Source organism: Biomphalaria glabrata, chromosome 3, assembly GCF_947242115.1.
Source record: "Biomphalaria glabrata chromosome 3, xgBioGlab47.1, whole genome shotgun sequence".
In the NCBI taxonomy this organism is placed as follows: Eukaryota; Metazoa; Mollusca; class Gastropoda; family Planorbidae; genus Biomphalaria; species Biomphalaria glabrata.
This window is the reverse complement of record NC_074713.1, coordinates 20,087,358-20,108,570: the sequence shown is the minus strand read 5'-3', so window position 1 is coordinate 20,108,570 and position 21,213 is coordinate 20,087,358. Positions and strand designations below refer to the sequence as shown.

Genomic DNA, 21,213 nt, shown 5'->3' with positions numbered 1-21,213 from the left:
TGGAGGCATGCCCTTCCCATAATCTCCATCCAATCCAGTCACTAAATGACGCCCCCCCCCCCCCCCAATGTTGAGAAAGGGGGGGAAAGGATGGGGCCATAACTAATTTGCCAGCTTTTCTGTACTAGATTAGATCTGCGCGGAACGAGAGCGTGAGAAGAGGATTCTTTAATTGACTGCCCTGCTCTCCTCTGGCAGCATTGCGATGAACTAGTTTTCCTAGGTCATGTGGTTTGAAAATGTTAGTCTTTTAGCTGCGTGACAGTGTACTAGACCTAGAGATGTTAGTCTTTTAGCTGCGTGACAGTGTACTAGACCTAGAGATGTTAGTCTTTTAGCTGCGTCACAGTTTACTAGACCTAGAGATGTTAGTCTTTTAGCTGCGTGACAGTTTACAAGACCTAGAGATGTTAGTCGTTTAGCTGCGTGACAATTTACTAGACCTAGAGATGTTAGTCTTTTAGCTGCGTGACAGTTTACAAGACCTAGAGATGTTAGTCGTTTAGCTGCGTGACAATTTACTAGACCTAGAGATGTTAGTCTTTTAGCTGCGTGACAGTTTACAAGACCTAGAGATGTTAGTCGTTTAGCTGCGTGACAATTTACTAGACCTAGAGATGTTAGTCTTTTAGCTGCGTGACAGTTTACTAGACCTAGAGATGTTAGTCTTTTAGCTGCGTGACAGTTTACTAGACCTAGAGATGTTAGTCGTTTAGCTGCGTGACAATTTACTAAACCTAGAGATGTTAGTCGTTTAGCTGCGTGACAATTTACTAATTGATCTCACAAGAAAAGAAATCAGTGCATAGTTTTTTGTTCTTGAAACAAATAAGCTGATCTTTACGGAAACATTGGCACACTTTTTGCGATACAAAATACTCACGTTTGTTTCGACTTGAGTTCATACCACCATATTTGTGAGTGTGTGTGAATTTTTATTTAAATACTACGCTTTACGATATTGTCATTAACTATTATTTAAAGGTGTATTTTTTCCATGAAAAAGTCTGTAGTTTATTTAAGTGTTTATCTCCACTGGGGGGCGGTGATTAGTATTGGCATATTGGACTACTGTATCCAAACATATTTCTATGCAAGAAAACTCATGCATAGCCTATGTCCGTGGGACGAGGCGTTCAGACGACCTTTATATGTCGCGCGCATGCGATTGCACCAAGAAGTGAGGATACTTAGATTCTTTCAAGAAGTGATCGCTAGTCCTTCCCTCTTGCCAAACAAGCAACGCCGTGAGAGTGACACACTCTGACATGTGTAAGGAAATGTAAAAGTGTTCTTTAAGCAAGCATCGCATAGAAGTTATGCGTGTTGGACATTTCGAGGTGTGCTTTTTTTTTTCTTGTCTGCGTGGACTTGTATTGGGCTCTTTTATTTTGTGTGAACAGTTATATACTCTTTACAAACTGAGACGGATGTTTGTATTCAGATGAGTTAGGATTTCTTTGACTTTGGTCCTAGACGAAAAGGATATTGCATCTAGCAAACTTCGTATCATTCATTGAAGTTATTGTTTTGAGTTCGTGCTAAAAAGGTCAAGTTCTGCATTGTGACAGTAACCCCGCAGACATTAACTCGTTCTCATTATTTGGATTTAGGCGGAAGGTCTTGTTGTTCCAAAACTAGCAAGAAATTGTCAGGGCAAGGAGTTGTACTGACTTTCTGATTCCATAACAACACAGTGGTCTAACATGACGTCCAATCTGCTCACAGTAGCTAGTCAGCGACTCAGTTCTAGCTGTACTGACCTAGTGGCAGGTAATATGATTTAGTGTCTTTAAAGTTACTGCTCTTTATCTCTTTCTTCCTCTTCCTTTGTGTGTATGTACATACATACATGTATATATATAGACTAGCTAAGGCTCGTACTACGACCTCATTACCACATTAGAGCGCTTCCGCATGTATAGTATTGATCCTTAAATTCCAGTCTCCCGTACCTTCCCCTTTCCCCAATAAAAAGATGACAGAAACACTCAGTTCTAGATCTAACCCTTATAACATTCCCTTTCACACTTTATAACTTAATGCAGAGTACTGCAGCTATTTGGTTGTTAGCGGCCCTCGAAAGGGGAATAGACGCTATTAGTTTTGTGTGGTCTGTCCATCCGTCCGTCCCGTTTAGTTCTCGTAAACTAGAAAACATATTGAAAATCCGACATCATGATATTTTAGTCCATTCAAAGTTCTGATGCAATGACTACTTTTTTCTTTTCTGAAAGCGAAAAATTAAATTTTTTAAATCAACTGTGCCAGCAGTTTTTTTTTGTTTTTTTTATATAAAAATACACAATTTTTACAACTATTCACTATTAATAGTAACAAACACGGGAGGCTATTTAGTATTGGAAATAAATACTTTGCATATTTTTATCACATTTTTGCAAACGTTTTTAGATTATTTTTTTTAGATTTTTTTCGGGGGCCAATTTTGAGTTTGTGTTTCCACACAGACTGCCTTTGTAACCCTGTTTTTTTTTTGTGTGTGTGCCGGGGAGGGGGGGGGGGTTAGATACACATTAAAAAAAAAATTTTTTTATAAAGACAGAAAGGGGGAAAGATGGTTAGAATGCACTTTTGCTAACTACGCTCCTGAATGCATGCATAACTTCCCGAATACTGACTCTATAGACTGATATAGGTTTGTGATTTTAAAAAATAGACTAGCCATTAGAGCATTCTAAAGTAATCATGAAGTCATTGGCTCTTCGTGCTCCAAAGTACGAGACCTAATCGAAAGTGCTCATGAAACATTCACGTCTTTCTGGTTTAGTAGTCAATTATTCAGTCGAACCAACATACATGTTGAGATACATAGCCTCGGGTTTTGTGGCGCGCCTGACCATTAGTTCGTCCTGACCTTTCACATCTTCTCCTCCTCATGTCGCCCCCCCCCCCCCCAGCCTTTAACTTATACACCTCTCGCTCGCTCTTTACTATGACGGCCATCATGTGATTATCTTCCTTGTCTTTCTGACTCTCTCTTGTCTTACAATTTTATTATCTTTCACCTTTCAGTCTCTCCCTCTCTCTCATTTTATATCACACACACACACACACACTTTCACTGTTTCATGGTTTCTCTTATAATGCAATATTATCAGATTAATGCCAAGGTTTATGACTTGGTTTTTAAGCTCCTGGCTTACGTGTGATTTTGTATTGAGCCCTAGGCGTCATGTGTTAACAAAAAGGTGGCTAAGATACCGAGCACGTAACTGTATTGGAGGACACCTTTTAGACTTGGGTTAAAAGGTTTAGCTTGAAGCTTTTTGTGTATTACTTTGCTCGTCCAATCTTCTTTAGAATCACTAAGATGGCTGCTACCTAATGGAATGTAAGAGCTGACACTCATTCTTTGGATTTTCGTTTTCGGTTGAAAAATACCCTCAACCTCTTTCTGTTTGACCACATATTTTGAAGCTTCTGTCTGATTTATCTCTCTCTCTCTCTCCCCATTCTATTTTTTTTTCTTTTTCCCTGCCTTTCATTCCATCCACTCTTATCTAATTGTGTCCAATTTGTCCGCACCTCGTTGCCTTTAAGGATGAATTTTCTCTCAAGTAAATGCAGGGATAAAAAACAAATCCAGCCAGAAAGACATTGATGGGGCAGCGAGTCCATCTCGCTTCGTTCTTCACTTGTTTGACAACTGCGCCTCCAAGAACGTGAACAAAAAATGATCAGAAAGTGAATGCCAGCTTTCTTCTAGAAAATAAAATTGAAGGAAATTATTGCCAACTTCTAAACTAATGTCGTTTTGATTCTGATGTGGCGCATAAAGAAAATCACGCACTTGACAGCATTGCTAAAATAAAGTTGTTTTCTCTTGGCAGAGAGACAGGGGAGGGGAGGGAGGGTTACTTTTTCTTAACCTCATTCTCCTTCCTCCTCCGCCACCACCTCTGTACGTGCACTAAGAATCTCAATTTATTAAGTGGAGAAATTGAAGTCCAGTCTCTTGTGCCACCTGTACATTTTTTTTCTCTAGACATTTTCAATGCCTGTTCTAAAACGCATATTTAAAGCCGTGCAATAAGAATCGCACTTGAATCTCTGAATGACCTGATTCGAAGCAGATTACATTGGGGAACATTCATTTCTGTAATGGATCCGCCGTGTCTGTGTTCACTAGCTCCTCAAATAATGTTAAAATTAAAAGAACATTTACATTGTATTGAATGTCTGTAGTTTTAATGCACAGAAACCTAGATCACATTGATTCAGACATTTTACTAGGCACAGAAGATTTTAATAAAAACATGTCTTTTAGAAAGTAGATAAACATCAGCTTGTCGGCCCAGAAAGTAATCTTTAGCGGCATTATTTGTAAGCATTAAACACCTCTTTTTTAGATTTGATCATACAGTTTTTTAAATGCTTTATTTCCCAAGACACATGAACCACGTCTGCAAGTTACACAAGTGGAAGCTCGCTTTGTGATGATGTTCTCTTCCGGGTCAGTTCTAGACTTGTAGGATATCGGGTCAGTTCTAGACTTGTATATCAGTTCTAGACTTGTAGGATATCGGGTCAGTTCTAGACTTGTAGGATATCGGGTCAGTTCTAGACTTGTAAGATATCGGGTCAGTTCTAGACTTGTAGTATATCGGGTCAATTCTAGACTTGTAGGCTATCGGGTCAGTTCTAGACTTGTAGGATATCGGGTCAGTTCTAGACTTGTAGGATATCGGGTCAGTTCTCGGAGGATATTCCAGCTACCGACGCCTCAGCGTGGCGCCTCCGTGGAAACGTCCGCCCGGGAAAGTGGATAGGCTAAGTATGGCAGCTAACATAGCTCTCAGTGGGCTACCACACGTACCCTCTAGCGAGGCGTGGTAGGGATGTAAAAAAGGCTCGCTAAACCAGTCCGAAACCCCCATCAGCCCGTTTCCCAAAGGGGCCCATACGTGTGGCGATGGTCCCCCCACGGGTACGATGGGACAGCATAGGCATAAGGATGGCCCCCACGTGGGGTTTGAGCTTCCAGCCACACACGATAGGAGGAATTCATGCAGAGGTTCGGAAGAACGTGCAACATGCCAAGACGGGTGTGCATAAATGATCACTTAGTCGACGGGGGCCTCCTGACAGAGAGATCGGTGAAGAGTCAATTTCTCATCCTGGCTACGAGATAAAAGCCTTTTTCGGGTCACATGGTTCATAAAAGGGGCGTGCTTGCCTCGAACCATTTGGACATCTGAATCAGGTCAGTTCTAGACTTGTAGGCTATTGGGTCAGTTCTAGACTTGTAGGATATCGGATCAGTTCTAGACTTGTAGGATATCGGGTCAGTTCTAGAATTGTAGGATATCGGGTCAGTTCTAGAAGTTGGAGTTAGCCGAATTTGTTTCAGAAAAAAGTGCGTCTCTTGAAGTAATAAAAACTGCCATGGCTGTAGAAAGATTTTTTTTTTTTTTACCAACATTTAAACTTTTAATTTCTAACCTGTTTGCTTTGAAGTGAAACACTTTTCTGGTATTTTTTTCTTCTTTTAAAGTTTAAATAAAACTTTTAAACACATAGGAATGAGCTTAAGTGTCTCTTATAACAGTGATGATATTTCAGTAAGAAGTCGATGGCTAGAAAGAAGATTGACAAAAACGTGCTTAAAAAATTATTTTCGTTTGTAGATAAACAGCACTACCCCGCTCTAGTGAAAGTGTTTTGTTAGCCCATTGTTCCCCCGTTATTCTTCTTGTTTGAATGTGGGGTTTTTCCCCGAAACAAATCTCCCCCTCTCAAAAAAAAAAAATAGAATCTCTTGTGTCCTACGCGCTGGCCATATATCTCTGTCTATTGAGTTCACTAAGTGGGTATTGAATAGCATCCTGACGCGTGTGCCAATCTGACGTGCCATCAAGGACAAATGCCCGTTGTCAAAGCTTTTAACCGCGGTGTCACTGAGTGGAGTGTCTGTTGGCAACTCATTTCTGCTTTAATTTTATTTACAAGATCTCGATGTCACAGTGCAACTGTGTAATGTCAATGTCTCGGCTTATTAAAGCTGCTGCATCTTTGTTAGATCTTTCAGTTTAGTCTGCATTTCATTTCTCGGTTTGACTTTCATCTTGAAAGCTCTCTCCCATATTTCATCAGCAAGGACAACATACAACCTTTTAGTGTGCTTCTCTTTAGTTTGTAGCTATGTGTGCGAATTTTCTTTACGCTGACAACTAGATATTCCATTAGAATCATTGGTGCTGTGAAGCTCCAGACAACTTATCCTTGTTGGCGTAGTACTTGGCTTTCACATAAAGCTCGAGTAAAGTTCGGAAACATCGTTTAGAGACTGAATAAAATTGACTTAGGATTGGACCATACAATAGCCACAAGTTGTTCCGTTTTATTCTCTTCCGTTTCTCTTCGTGTATTCACTCACATGCATCAATCCTAGTCAAAGTTTCATCAGACGTAGACACACGCACACACACACAGACCAACTGAGATATATTTTGTTTTAGAATTAACTCTATGACTGGGCGTCCATGTTGGAACTAGTACATACGTCACTTGTCTATTTTCGTCTTCTCTCTCCGTCCTCTCCCCTCCTCCTCTCATCTTTTGTTCCTGCTTGAAGAAAAAGTTTGTCCCGCCAAAATGTTCCAGTCAAACATGAGATGTCTAGAACACGGGAGCTCTGGATGTGTCGACCCCCCAAACCCTCTTAAAACGTTTCCGCCTTGCTTTATTTCGGTGTTGTGGAGCGCAACTCAGACAAGAGAGAGAAATGTCTTTATGGCGTTTTTTTTTTTTTTGTCTTTACAAGAAACCGTCTTGCTCGTTTTCTCCTAGCTACATGCTAAACCGGAAGTCAGAGAGAAGAGATTGTGGGTGGAGACTGACGTCTGCATTAGTTGTAGTATGTATGAATACACAAGGAAGAGACCAAAAAATATTTTTGAGACGGATCCTAGAACTGTTTGCACCTCTGAATAAATAAGATCCTTGGTGAAATGATGATTTGGGTGTAATAGAATGGGGGGGGGGGGGCATTAGCCGCCATTCCGACAACTTTTCGTGTCTGCTAATCTTTGGGACTGTTCGTAGTACTCAAGCAAAATATAGAAATACTACTACTACTAAAAAAAAAACCCTCAAAGATTATCTAAAGGAAAGAAGTCCACATTTTCAGTTATATATATATATATATATATATATATATATATATATATATATATCAAAGCTGTAAGATTTATTTCCTTATCGATATTATACAAAATTAATTACCACTATTAAATTAGCTCATTGTTGTTTTTTTACAATTGATTCCTGTTTTGTAAGTACCAATGAACAATTGTGCAAAGTTTCCACTTGATCCGAGACTGGAAAGGGAGAGAAATAACGTGAATTCAAACTATGTGCCAGACAGACAGTGAGTGGGTATAAGCTTTGCAAAAAGAATGATACCAGCTCAGCAGCAGAAGTGTAGAGAACTGTTTAGGGCAGGGAAAAGAAAACGACGTACTGCTCTGTCATTAGAAATACTGCAGCCTTTTAAAACAAAAATTCCTTCTACCAGCTTGCATTCTCTTCATCCGCTTGGGAATATAGAAACTGGACGAGGATTTGGAGGACGACGATATTCTTAGAAATGAGACAGGGAAAAAAAAAGGGAACAGATGACGTAGGGCAGGCCACCTGGAAAGAATGCCAGAGATCAAAAGGAGCAAAGATTGTTCACCGGCAAAAACCAAAAGGCAGGCGCCCCAAAGGCAGACTACGAGAACATTGGCTTGATGGCGTAGGGGCCGATCTAGAACAGCTAAAAGTCTAGGCACGGAGACGTAATGATTAGAATAGATCAGAATGGAGAGAAGTGCTAAAGCAGGCCAGGGCCCTCACGAAGATAGTGTATATTACATAGTCATATGTTTTCATATTACATAGTCATATGTTTTCAAGCACACATAAATGGCCCTCTACTGTCGAGAAGTGACTCTGGATCATCTCATAGAAATGAGATGAATGCCCAGACAAACACACATAAAGATCTTAACTAGTTATATCTAGTCGGGCAATGATTCTGAAACACCGTGGAATGAATTTACTGCTTAAGCTGGCTTGCCATAAGTTATCAAGATTTTCTTCTCTAGTTACAAATCACGAACACGCACGCGCACACACACACACACACCACAAAGGTGCACTTCCTGTTTAGGTCAATGATGACTTCGTCAGATTTACTAGACTAGGGGAATCGGAAAGTGAAGAGAGGCGGGGATAAGGCACATCTTCCCACGACCTGTGGTTAGATCACCTAATTAGTGGGTGAGGGTCAAGTTACGTCATGAATTACAAACGACCTTTTGGCGCAGTGGTTCTCAAACATCGTTGGAGAGGAAACAACACTTGTGGGTGGGAAGAGTGCGGCACTGGCGAATCTCGGTGTAGGCTGGTACTTAAAATTTCGGAATTTTAGTGGACCCCCTGGAGTCCATTGGGTACTTGGTTTGTCGTTGGGTTAGACACATAATTCTCTCGTTAGCCGTCGGCCAAAGAAATAGTTGACCTTTGCAACATCTATTGATCGCATGGTCTGAAAGGGGTACTTGACTTTTTTTTTCTTTCTATGGACTGCTGGTGTGGTCCTTTGCTGCTGCTATGCGGAGGGTCCGTGGTTCGTGCCCTGATCAGGACTGAAATCTGTTTCGCTATAATTATTTCACCATTTTCTCTCATTAAAATAATTGTACCATGTGTTGCCTTTCTTTCTGTAATAGTTATATATGTATATGAGTATACCTGGTGGGCCGGACTATGTGATTGGCTTCTTGCTGCATGTGCTGTTTTCCAGACGTTTCCAGAAAGCATTTATATGGATCGCTCTTATTGAATTCTTATGAATGTCAATTATGACAAAGTTTACTTTTTTTATGTACTTTATGAAGTTAGCGTTGTGTACTTTGTGTCCAGGAGTACATTGTGTCACCAAGTCGTGAGGTGAGCTACTTAAATCATTTCCTTAGATGGCCACGATATAACGTGATGGAGACTCTGGGAGAACTTTAATGCAATAATAGGTTGGGAACTAGTAAGGGAGGAGATGAGGAGGAAGCGGAGCAGTCTCATCTAATACAAGCTCTCTCTCTCTCTCTCACACACACACACAAACACAATTAATTAGCCTCTATCAGGTCATCATTGCTGTCACAGTTGAGTATTTTCCACTTTAACAACAGACGCTGTATTTTTCCAACTTTTTTTTTTTTTAAACTTAATAATGCTAGTTCGCCAAGATTCTGGTGTGTGTGTGTGTGTGTGCGGGGGGAGTGCCTTACTTTCGCGATGCTCAGCTTGACATTAGTCAGGGCTGGTGACGTGCGGGTGATTTTTCTCTTTCTTGCTCGTAAACAATTGATCTTGGTAAGAGAACTCCAATGGACTTGTGCTTTTATTTACTGAAAAAAAAAAAAAAAAGGTTTGGCGGGGGGATGGACAGGAGCAGGCTCTTGGAGAATGTTTAGAACGTATGGAGTTAAAACTCTAGGACAACATCAAAACAAATGTCTCCGACACGCACACTTAACCAGTGGTTTGGGGGGGGGGGGATAGCGACAGTTGTGTGTTGTCGTCGTCGTTGCTCATTGTTGAAATAAGCCTCAAACTCTGTGGGCCGGAATTCTGTGACTTTAACTGTAGATGACTTCAAGGTTTTGAGTTGCAGCTTTTCAACATAATGGGATGCGAATAATACCAAAAAGAGAAAAACATTCATGTCTCTGCTGCTAAATTTTACCTTTCTTATTGGACACTGTTGAGGCTTATGAACTCTTGGCACCATTAGTACATTTGCCTACCTGTCAGGCCTGGACCCAAAACAAAAGAAGATGAAATACCTTTGTAAAATGAGATGCCTCTAGACTAGAGAACAAACATATGGTCCAACAAGGGATTGGACTGCTATGTTCTAGTAAGAATGTTAACAATCTGGATACTTTTGTATATTATTTTTTTTTAAGTGCATCTTTCATACTATAGTATGCTTTGTTTGCTTTGTTCTAATCTCTTTTGTGGGCGGAGGGGGTTGTCTGGAACAGGTTTTCATCTCTTGCTATGTGTTTATATATTTGAAAGCAATAGGAAGCATGTGTTTGATGATTGAAAAGCATCGAGCCACGTGATCTCGCGTCATTCAGAGTTGGCTGTTGATAGTGTCATTAGGAAAAGTATTCTATCACAAGACATCTAGCCAAAACGTTACGTTGTAATTCGTCTCCAACATGTGTTCATCTTTGTCATTGTCTTGTCCTCCCGTGTATCTCTCTCTCTTTCTCTTCTCTTTCTCTCACCTACACACTCCTTCTTTTCTTCCTCTCCCCCCACCCCCCAACATCTGTATTCTAATCTCAGCACATATAAATCATTGCGTTATTCACCAACTCGCTCATTATCTTAAAGGTTTCAAATGATAAGGCTTTTCTTCGAGTCTGAAGATTAATGAGGAGTACAGTGTTTCACGCAGTCCCAGCTAAATTATAAATAAGAGGGCTGCATTTCCTGTATCTTTTTAGACATGTCATAGAGGTTGACCTTTTCCAGTTTCAATAGTTCATAACTTTTGTTTTTTCCTTTTTTCCCATCTATAAGACGTTGAATGAGTGTTCAGAGATGAATGAATACAGAATGTGTGTATATCTAAAACAAAGGGAAAGTCTTTTCTCCGACAGGGTGCTAGGGATGGTTGACGTACGTTGTCCAGAGAAATGAAACAAAGAAACGCTTAGGATCTGATTCGACAGTCAGAGACCATCAATGCAAAGATTCATGTCTTAGAGACGTTTGTTGGTGGGGAACCAGTCAGCTCTGAAACATGAACTGTTTCTTTGTAGTATCTTGTACCTGATGCTAAGGAAACGAACTAGGTGTTGACTGGTGCACTGCACTATTCATTCCAGGCACTATTTAGGTCTACATAGGTCTTAAGAACACTACATTGTTGTAGGGTTGTCTTCAGATGTGTACAAGGAACATGATATTCTTACTAGCTTAGGTTAAGGGAAAGAACTGCGGATTTACAGGCATATTCTATCAATACTGTAAGATTTTATTTCCCTTTTCAGTATCTAACAAAATTAATTAATTAATTACCACAATAATTAATTGTTAGGTTTTGTTATTGATTTCTGTTTTGTTAGGGACAATGAATTATTGTGCAAAGTTTCATCTTGATCTGAGAATGGGAAGTGGGAGAAAAAATGTGTACAAAATGTGTACTAAACGCACAGAGCTTTGTAAAGACTTCGATTTCTACTAAAAATTGTGTGTATGTATATATATCCTTAATCTATTTGCATTCCTTTCAGTGTCTTTACACTAAAGAGTTTTTTTTTTCTCTCTTTAACATTTACCTTTTTTTTTTTCCATTGTGCAACAAATCTCCTTTCCCCGTATCTGGTCAACTCTTAGGATTGTGTCCTGTTCCTGTTTGATACATGACTCTAGGCAACAGTTTATCCTGACATTACTATTCTTATCATTTGCAACCATATAACTTTGGCTTTTTTTTTTTCACTGAGCTCATTATCTTGAATCAAACTAGCGGTCCTAGCATTTGCGTAGAGGCTGGTGATCTATTACAATGTGAGTGAAATATTCACACATTTTTTTCCGTCCACCCCCCACCCCTCCTTCCCAAGCTTTGAAGAATGTTTTAATAGCATCTTTAATAGTTTCTTAATGAAGGCTCACGTTTCATACGCTTTGTCTATTCCATTTGCTAGTGTTGATGCACAAGAAAGTCTTAAACTACTTTCTTAAGATCATGCCCTTTTAGTCTCCGCCTCCGTAACTGATGTCTGTTGTACCGTTCATCAATCCTCTTAAAGACATGCTTTCTTCCTCTTCCTTCTGTTCAGCATACGTTAAAAACAAACTGGAACACTTGAGGAACAGTTGGGTCGACCTTGAGTAGAACAAGGAAATTGTTTTTATCGCGTGTGTGTGTGTTGGATCAAGTCTGTCCTGAGCTTAACCCTAGCGGGACGTGATATCTTTCCTAATCATCCAGTCGAAACAGACATGAGTGTTAATGCATTTTCCATCTTGAAAATTGATTTGTATCTCCAAGGACCTCGGAAGGCCACATCTTTGCATCTGTTACATGTACTTCCTCTTCTTTGGGCGACTGTCTCATTAAACACGTGATTAGTTATTTCACAATAATATGTAGATGTCAACTGCTCACTGAGTGACATTGGATTGTACGTATTAAACCAATGAAAGATGCCTTGTTTCACTTGAGTTGCTGTACTACTTCTTATCTCGTATGTCTACTACCATTAGCACAGCACAACAAATAGTAATCAATAAAGTCTCTGATCAGCAGATAGAACATTATTTATACCATACAAGTGAAATACAACTGGCAAATCCAGCCATAAAGAAATACACATTAAGTTTCCAAATGAACTTCTATCCAATAATATATACTCTAAGTACACAACTGGTAAAACTCATAGAACCAACGACATTAGACATCCGTACACTTTCAGAACATGGCTACTACTGATTTCTCTAACCTTGTGGTTAACTCCCAGAACGAGATTTCCTGCCCACAATTCTCGATTAGGTCTCACTTTGACGTGGAACACAACAAAAAGTTGTACTTCGTGATTCCCACCAGTTCATGTCCTCAAACAATGATGTGACTGTCGAGCTTTCATTTACAATCAAACTACTAGTTGTAACAAGCATATTATAGTCAATGTTCCGTAGAGGCAATCAAGTTATCTACTTTCTACCCATTCACGAAAAAGTAACCATAAAAAAGAGAGTACCCCCTTTCAGACCTTAGATCTATAGGGCAGATGATGTTTCTGTGGCCGACGGTCAACAAAGGTGTCATGTGGCGAGCACAACGACTAACCGACTTGACTTTCCCCAACTAAACCCATTAGAGTTAAGTGGAGCGTCCTAGAAATCCCGCCGATCATCACTGACATTCAAACTCAAGAACCTTAAGTAAAAGAGAAAATACAAAGTTAAGACGCTGCGTTCTATGTGGCAGGTGTTGTAAAGCTGATCTATGTGTCGACAATGTCAGGTGCCATAAGAGTTTTGGGGAAGTTCTAAAAATACCCAACTTTCAAATTTTGACTTCACCAGAATTCGAACTTTTGTTCATTGAAGACCAAACTGTTTAATGTTCAATACTTTGTCAATTGAACTAGTAAAAAATCGTTGTTACTTGTGAGATGATTCAAACCTCGGCTGTGTGTCTTTTACTCATTGCAATCTCAACGTCATCAGTAGGAAACTGCTGGTATAAAGGAACACCTTATTGTTTGGAGTTTGACACAATAATCTATGAGTTTGACACAGTAATCTATGAGTTTGACACAAAGTGTGAGAAAATGGATCAAGCGCTAGGCACTTACCAACATCTCCTGTAGTCGGCGCATCTTCCCACGCCAGGTGTGACATCTTTGCGACATTACAATACAATATCCCAAAAAGTGCTACACCTTGACACTGTGTGCTTTTGTACAGGCAGACAGCGTTGTCTCAATCCCCTCTACAGGTAGACCGATAGACAGGCAGACAGCGTTGTCTCAATCACCTCTACAGGTAGACCGATAGACGGAAGTGAACGGTCCTAATGTTGACCTGGACGTCAGGTTGTCGAACACAGTATTTACCTGGGTGTGTGTGTGTGACTATGTGCTTTTAGGAACATCCGTTTCTTTTGTGTTGTTTGCAAATCTTCAGCTCGAAATAAAACTTTGACTTATTATGTGCTCAGTATTCAGAGTTGACATTTTGTTTTTGTTTCCCTGCTGCTCGTGAATTATACGGACTGAAACATTTAGGAATGTTTCTCGTATTTGTTATTTGACTTTATTTCATGTATCGAACTGCGGACACACCTTGTGCTTTCGTGTATTCTATTAGAAGATTTATTGGTTTATGTTTTGTGTGGACCATTGTTTAGTAGAAAACAAAAAACAAAAAAAACTTGGTTATTATGTTCATCTTGTGATGTGAGTTGACTGCGTTATGACCGTCAACAAGAAGTGGTACGGATCATGTGATAGTCATTGGGCAGCACTATGGGCATTGGTATTTGATATACAATTTAATACAATACAATGTAAATCTCTCCTTGTTATGTTGATCAGATAAAGTTTTAAGTCTTCACATTATCCAGTGCGTCAAGAAAAGTCACTCTGGTTTCAGGGAGAACTAGATCTAATAGTCTGGTAAATCATGCCCGGAAGAAAACATAGAATGTCTGGAAATTCCTCTATTGAACTAGGACATTGCGCGTCAGCTGGTTATAGGTTTAATGATGTAGACTTACGATTTATTAGTCTTCTTGAACTTTGACTTTCCTGCTTTGACCAAAAGTTTTTTTTTTTTTTTTTTTTTAGGTCTTTGTTGTGATGTTACATCGTCTTAACTTGTTGATCAAATCACTTTGTTTTTTTTTATCATTAGACAGTCGTTGACCTCTTTAGAATGTTTTTCAACTTTGTGATTCCGTCGCTTTTTAAAGCTGTTCAAAATGTTCATGTTTTAGTTTTATTTTTACTTTGTTAGCAAATTGATTTTAGTTAAGTCGTTTTTATTGTTGGCACTTTTCAGTGGCTTTTTGACGCTACTGGAGGTACATAGCATTTTCATGGTGTTCAATCTATGGGGCGATTAGTGTACTTTTGAAGTGTTGAATCATCGGGCACTTCTCGTTCGAAGTTCAGCACTTCTTAAGGCTTTGAACATCAACCTTCTCCTTGACACTATTTGTTTCTTACGTCTGGCTTCGAACTATCCGATCTGTTCTTGCATAGGTACTCAATGAGAAAAGATACATTTTGTGTTGACTGTATTGTCTGAGACCAAACATGTCGCTGTGTTCACACAGACTCTCTGCAGCAACACACGCACCCATTACCTGTTGCTACTGATGGTTTAGAAAGTGTCAAAGTGACCTACCTTTTTGATGTGGTCGCGTAATCTTGGGCTTATTTTCCCATCCTTTTCCCTAGCCTGTCACTTGCTGGTTAGACAGACTGTACTAGCCTGGTTAGCGCGGTCTTATAGCATGCCCTGGGCCGGAGGAACAGATCGACATATATATGACAGACCCAATCGTAGTCATGGTCGCTGCCATTGTGGAACCTTCAGGACTTGGGGTGAAGAGCTCCTGCCAGGTCCACGCTTGTCCGTTAGCTAAAATCGTTCGGAACTGTCATCTGGATGATGCGTTTTATGACGGGGGGGGGGGGGGGGGCATAGTTTAATATTTTATGTTCCTTGAACATCTGGCAGAGTGTGAACAGTACATTTAAAGTACTTTCGCTTTTTTTTTTGTATACGATAATTATGAGATGTTTTGCCCCCCCCCCCCCTTTTTTTTTCCCCAGTCCCTTATTCAAAATCTAAATACTTATCTAACTTGGTGACGTGCCATGACAACTAAGCAGTAGTCTCTCTAATTACTAAACCGCCCCCGACTTGCTCTATTCTTACAAGGCCAGACTTGCAGAGAGGAAAGTCTTTGAGAAGATTGCACTTCGGCTTGAAGACATTTTGTTTGAAAGCAAGACCCACGCACGCATTATTTAGATAAAGTTGTTTGTGTTTTAGGGTGTAGATACAGCTCGGGGTAAGAAATAGGTGAGGGGTGTCAAGATCTGCTGCTTGCTGGTGACAGTGCCTTTGGCTACGTCTGCTTGCAGGAGCAATGAGACCAACATGTCGCCTTGACCCACACATTGTCTTAGCTGGGATCAAGTGAATGTCAACAAATCCGAGGAGATCGATACGTCTCAAGTGTGTATACAAGTAACTTGTGATCAGAGTCGATACAACTCGATCTACGGACATTGGTTTTGGCTGGAGATTGTTGATAAACAGTGGGTCTAAGGAGTACACACTACTCTACTGTAACAACCTCCTGGAGGACGAGTTGACCAATTATTGGATGTCAAGAATGTGTACAGAGAATCTTTCTCGATGAGGAAGTATCAGGAGTGTGGGAAGTGAATTGTTTGTTTCAGCAGAACATAGAAAAGTAAAGAGTAGAGTATCGCTGAAATCTGAAAACCTAGATGGAAACAACTATTCTCTTGCTCTATTATGGGCTGCTTTTAATTCAATCATTGCCATCAACTTGTAAATCAGGGTTGAAGATGCTCAATGCATCCACTTTAAAAAAAGAAAATACCTGTGGTTGTGTGAAGAGGAAACTTTATATATATATATGTATATATATATATGCGCGTGCGTGTGTGTGAAGTATGTAAAGTATGTATGTATGTATGAATGAAGATCGTCTTTCTCGTGCTGTTGTAACGAGATTCGTCAATTTGGGACTATTGCATAAGGGAACACAATAGTCGATTTTCTTTTTCTCTGTCTCGATTTCTTCCAGTGAGTTTGGTCTGTGACAATTTTGATCTAGTAGGTAGTTTGTTGGTACATCTGAATGTTGACATTGTTACTCCTAAACTTGGTCTGTGACATTTAACGTTTCACCTCATGACACCCTCGCACGCACACCTGTGTCCGCAGATTGTTCTTGTTGCCTTCCTGTTTCATTGCTTCTGCTCTCACCAGTGGTCAGTTGTTCTAGTCCTGTCGGGGTGCACGTTGACGTCAGGTGGTGACCTAGTTGAAATGGAGCAAACAATAAAAGGACAACTTCTTGATCACGTTCGCTTTTTTATGGAAGAAAGTCACTGGCTGGACATCGCCGCCGGAGTTTCATTTGATTCCATCGATTTTTTTTTAAACTTAAACTTGACGTCAGAACAATAGCCAAACTAAATGAGTGTAATAGAAAACATGTTTGTTTCCCTTGGAAAATATTTGTAGTGTCGGGCTCTAACCGTTTGTCTTGTTCCTTTGCTAGACTGAGATTAGAAGCTCTTGTATAGATAAGTGCAGCCTGTTCAGTTTGTAGAAGTCTAGACAGAGATTAGAAGCTCTTGTATAGATAAGTGCAGCCTGTTCAGTTTGTAGAAGTCTAGACTGAGATTAGAAGCTCTTGTATAGATAAGTGCAGCCTGTTCAGTTTGTAGAAGTCTAGACTGAGATTAGAAGCTCTTGTATAGATAAGTGCAGCCTGTTCAGTTTGTAGAAGTCTAGACAGAGATTAGAAGCTCTTGTATAGATAAGTGCAGCCTGTTCAGTTTGTAGAAGTCTAGACAGAGATTAGAAGCTCTTGTATAGATAAGTGCAGCCTGTTCAGTTTGTAGAAGTCTAGACAGAGATTAGAAGCTCTTGTATAGATAAGTGCAGCCTGTTCAGTTTGTAGAAGTCTAGACTGAGATTAGAAGCTCTTGTATATATAATTGCAGCCTGTTCAGTTTGTAGAAGTCTAGACTGAGATTAGAAGCTCTTGTATAGATAAGTGCAGCCTGTTCAGTTTGTAGAAGTCTAGACCGAGATTAGAAGCTCTTGTATAGATAAGTGCAGCCTGTTCAGTTTGTAGAAGTCTAGACTGAGATTAGAAGCTCTTGTATAGATAAGTGCAGCCTGTTCAGTTTGTAGAAGTCTAGACAGAGATTAGAAGCTCTTGTATAGATAAGTGCAGCCTGTTCAGTTTGTAGAAGTCTAGACTGAGATTAGAAGCTCTTGTATAGATAAGTGCAGCCTGTTCAGTTTGTAGAAGTCTAGACTGAGATTAGAAGCTCTTGTATAGATAAGTGCAGCCTGTTCAGTTTGTAGAAGTCTAGACAGAGATTAGAAGCTCTTGTATAGATAAGTGCAGCCTGTTCAGTTTGTAGAAGTCTAGACTGAGATTAGAAGCTCTTGTATAGATAAGTGCAGCCTGTTCAGTTTGTAGAAGTCTAGACTGAGATTAGAAGCTCTTGTATAGATAAGTGCAGCCTGTTCAGTTTGTAGAAGTCTAGACAGAGATTAGAAGCTCTTGTATAGATAAGTGCAGCCTGTTCAGTTTGTAGAAGTCTAGACAGAGATTAGAAGCTCTTGTATAGATAAGTGCAGCCTGTTCAGTTTGTAGAAGTCTAGACTGAGATTAGAAGCTCTTGTATAGATAAGTGCAGCCTGTTCAGTTTGTAGAAGTCTAGACTGAGATTAGAAGCTCTTGTATAGATAAGTGCAGCCTGTTCAGTTTGTAGAAGTCTAGACAGAGAAATAGCTTTATGACATTTTTATACCAGCTTTTCCCTCCTGTTTCCTAATTGAGTAGTTTGAGTAAGACATCAGTTTGTAGGTAGATTAGCACGCCGCTGCTACTTCCTGGATATAATGTTGAAACGTTACAAGTGCTGTAGACATTGTATATTTTAACGTTTTGTTTTCTATAACTTAGAAAATCACATGACAATCAGAAGGAAAAGTGTGTGTTTCAACTAGTAAGTTTGTTTTGGTGAAGTGATTGTTGCGCTTTTGTTTTAAGTGGCAGTTCTATTCATAGTGACTACGGAGTCTTGATTACGTACAGAGAAATCAATCGATGGGAATGTGTTGAGTTCAAGGGCTGAGTTTAGTGCTGCGAGACTTACCTGTGCCAATACGAGGTAACACTGTGGGCATGGCATTCTAATGTTTCACACTAGTTGTGAGGATAGCGTCGACATTAATTGTGTATTTTTGATGACAGAAACATTTTGTACCAAACAATGGCTACACACTGACTAAGGAGATGGCTCCATGCAACGGCCACACGACTAGATAAAGAGTGGATTGCTTTGGTCTGGGCAGATTCGATCCTTAATGACGGTCATTAACATGGAGGAGAGTCCCCCCGCCGCTGTTGTGCTCCGACTGACCAGGCTCGTGTCCTGCGGCAACGGAATGAAAAAGCGGGGTAATTAACCACTTTTGTTGTGTTTGGTTCAGTTTAAGTTTAGATTGCAGCTGTTCCATTGATATTGATTCTAACAGTCTGTAATGGTTAAAAGGAAATAGTTTAATGTCTTTATTTTCCCTCTTGATTCTCTCTTTTTTTTTCTTTACTCTCACACATTATTGTTTAGCTTATTTATTGCTCTCTCTCACACGCGAATTCTCTTTGTCTCTCACACACACACACACACCTACATTCTCTCTCTCTCTCACACATACCTACATATTGACACCTGCGCAATGACCAGTAAGGAGAGCCCATGTTTTCAAGCATTAACATCTCTCTGTGCAGCATCACGAGACAAACCAGTTGAAGGACTGACTTAATACATGGATACAAGGAGGCGTTCAGACCAATGAAATAGTGTTCAATCTTTCCTATACACATCTTCCTGAGTTAGATACTCCTATACACATCTTCCTGAGTTAGATACAAAGAATATCTTGACACTTTTTCTTAGATTACAGCTCCCCCCCCCCTAATCCCTTTGTTATCCCCTCTGCCATTGTATTCTATCAGAATACTACACATAGGGCCTACATGTTTTAGGGTTAACTCTGAACTTTGGCAACGTGAATGTTAAAATACATAATGACATTTTTTATTAGGGTTGTTGGTGTTGTTTAGAAGAGACCAGTTGTATAAAATATGAATCACCAGAACATGATTTGACTTTAAGATTTGGATCCATTTTCCATAAAATAATATGCCCGCCACACACACAAACAAAACAAACACTTGAGTTTGGGCTAATAACCCCAGGCTGCGCACTCACTCTCATGCATACTGTACACACACAGACACAGCAAGTGCTTTGATGTAAATGCATTGTAAATGAGTTTGTTGACAAGTAAATTGTGCCATCTCCATCCAGCGTATTGGCCTGGTCTCAGAGACACGATCTGCAGAAACCCATACACTCACCTACTTCTTTCTCGCTCTCTCTCTCTCTCTCTTTGTCTGTCTCTCTATCTCTGTCTGTCTGTCTTGTCTGTCTCTCTCTCTCTTTGTCTGTCTCTCTATCTCTGTCTGTCTGTCTTGTCTGTCTCTCTCTCTCTCTCTTTTCCATGTGGAGGCTGGAGAACTCCCCATGGATATAAGAATGAAAAAGCTTGCAATGCAGTATATAGTCAAGCTAAAATCCAACCCCACGAACCCTGCTTTTGACTCCATATTTAACCCCACAGTGGTAGAATTATACAATCGAAGGCCTAACGTCATACAGCCGTTGGGCCTTCGAATGAGAGAACCCATCCAAAATTTAACCCCACCCATTGACCAAATCTCTAAAATAGAAACCCCTCAGAATCCTCCTTGGCTAATGAATAAACCTAAATTAAATTTATCCCTCCTCAATTTCAAAAAAGAAAATACAGACCCAAGCATACTACAAGTCCACTTTAGGGAACTGCAGGAGAGCTACGGAGATTGTGGCACCATCTACACAGACGGATCCAAAATGGAGGGAAAGGTCGCGTGTGCCTGCTCCTTTCGGAACAAAACAATCTCCCGTAGACTCCCCGATGGCTGCTCCATCTTTACGGCCGAATTGCACGCAATATTGCTTGCACTTATGGCCGTAAAAGCATCAGAAAGGAGTAAATTTATAATCTGCTCCGACTCCAAATCTGCATTGCAAGCTTTGGGGCGGATGAAGACTGGCATCCCATTGGTACATAAGAGCCTGAAGCTGTTGGACCTAATAACAGCCGACCGTAGGGATGTCACCTTCATCTGGGTCCCCTCCCATGTTGGCATTGAGGGAAACGAAGCCGCAGACAGAGAAGCAAAGAGAGCCCTAAATCATGCGGTGTCAGGAACCCAAATTCCCTACTCGGACCTGAGACAAAGTATTGCCTCTGCCACCTATCGAGAGTGGCAGAACCGATGGGAGGCTGAGACTCACAGTAAACTCAGGCAGATTGTGGCGGATGTCAGGTGGCGGCCCACATCTAAGGGTCTGACAAGGCGTGGTAGCACAACCATGTCCAGACTTAGGATTGGCCACACCTACATCACGCACTCTTTTGTACTGAAGAGAGAGGAGCCCCCACTTTGCGAGTACTGTGACTCTCGCCTCACCGTGGAACATATCCTCGTTGATTGCCCCAGATACCAGGATGTCAGGGCGAAACATTTTAGAGCCACTAATCTAAAAACACTATTTAATAATGTCGACCCTGGGAAGGTACTGGGCTATATTCGGGAAGTGGGGCTATCTACGAAGATCTGATTTCTGAATTTGTGAACATGCACTATTTACATTAGATTTTTACCAAATATTTAAATTTTTACTACCTTTACTATTTTAACTGTGAATAGACCTTAATTTTAATTATATGACTGTATAGAATCTGGCCCTTGTTGTTTAGAGAGAGAGT

The 21,213-nt window shown here is 40.3% G+C and overlaps 1 protein-coding gene across 9 annotated transcripts in view; it reads left to right on the top strand.

Moving 5' to 3' along the window:
• Positions 1-21,213, top strand: part of LOC106059311 (serine/threonine-protein kinase D1-like) — a 94,034-nt gene that overhangs the window by 39,407 nt on the left and 33,414 nt on the right. The window contains exons 1-2 of one of the 9 annotated variants that reach the window (XM_056023908.1): positions 13,611-14,076; positions 18,401-18,793. The exons of 5 other annotated variants lie outside the window; for them this stretch is intronic. In XM_056023908.1, coding sequence (XP_055879883.1) covers positions 18,700-18,793 — 94 coding nt within the window. In that variant the 5' untranslated portion in view covers positions 13,611-14,076; positions 18,401-18,699. Of the gene's footprint in view, positions 1-973; positions 1,774-13,610; positions 14,077-17,537; positions 18,794-21,213 lie in introns of those variants that run through there. 3 more of the 9 variants (XM_056023906.1, XM_056023909.1, XM_056023907.1) reach the window with 3 other exon arrangements.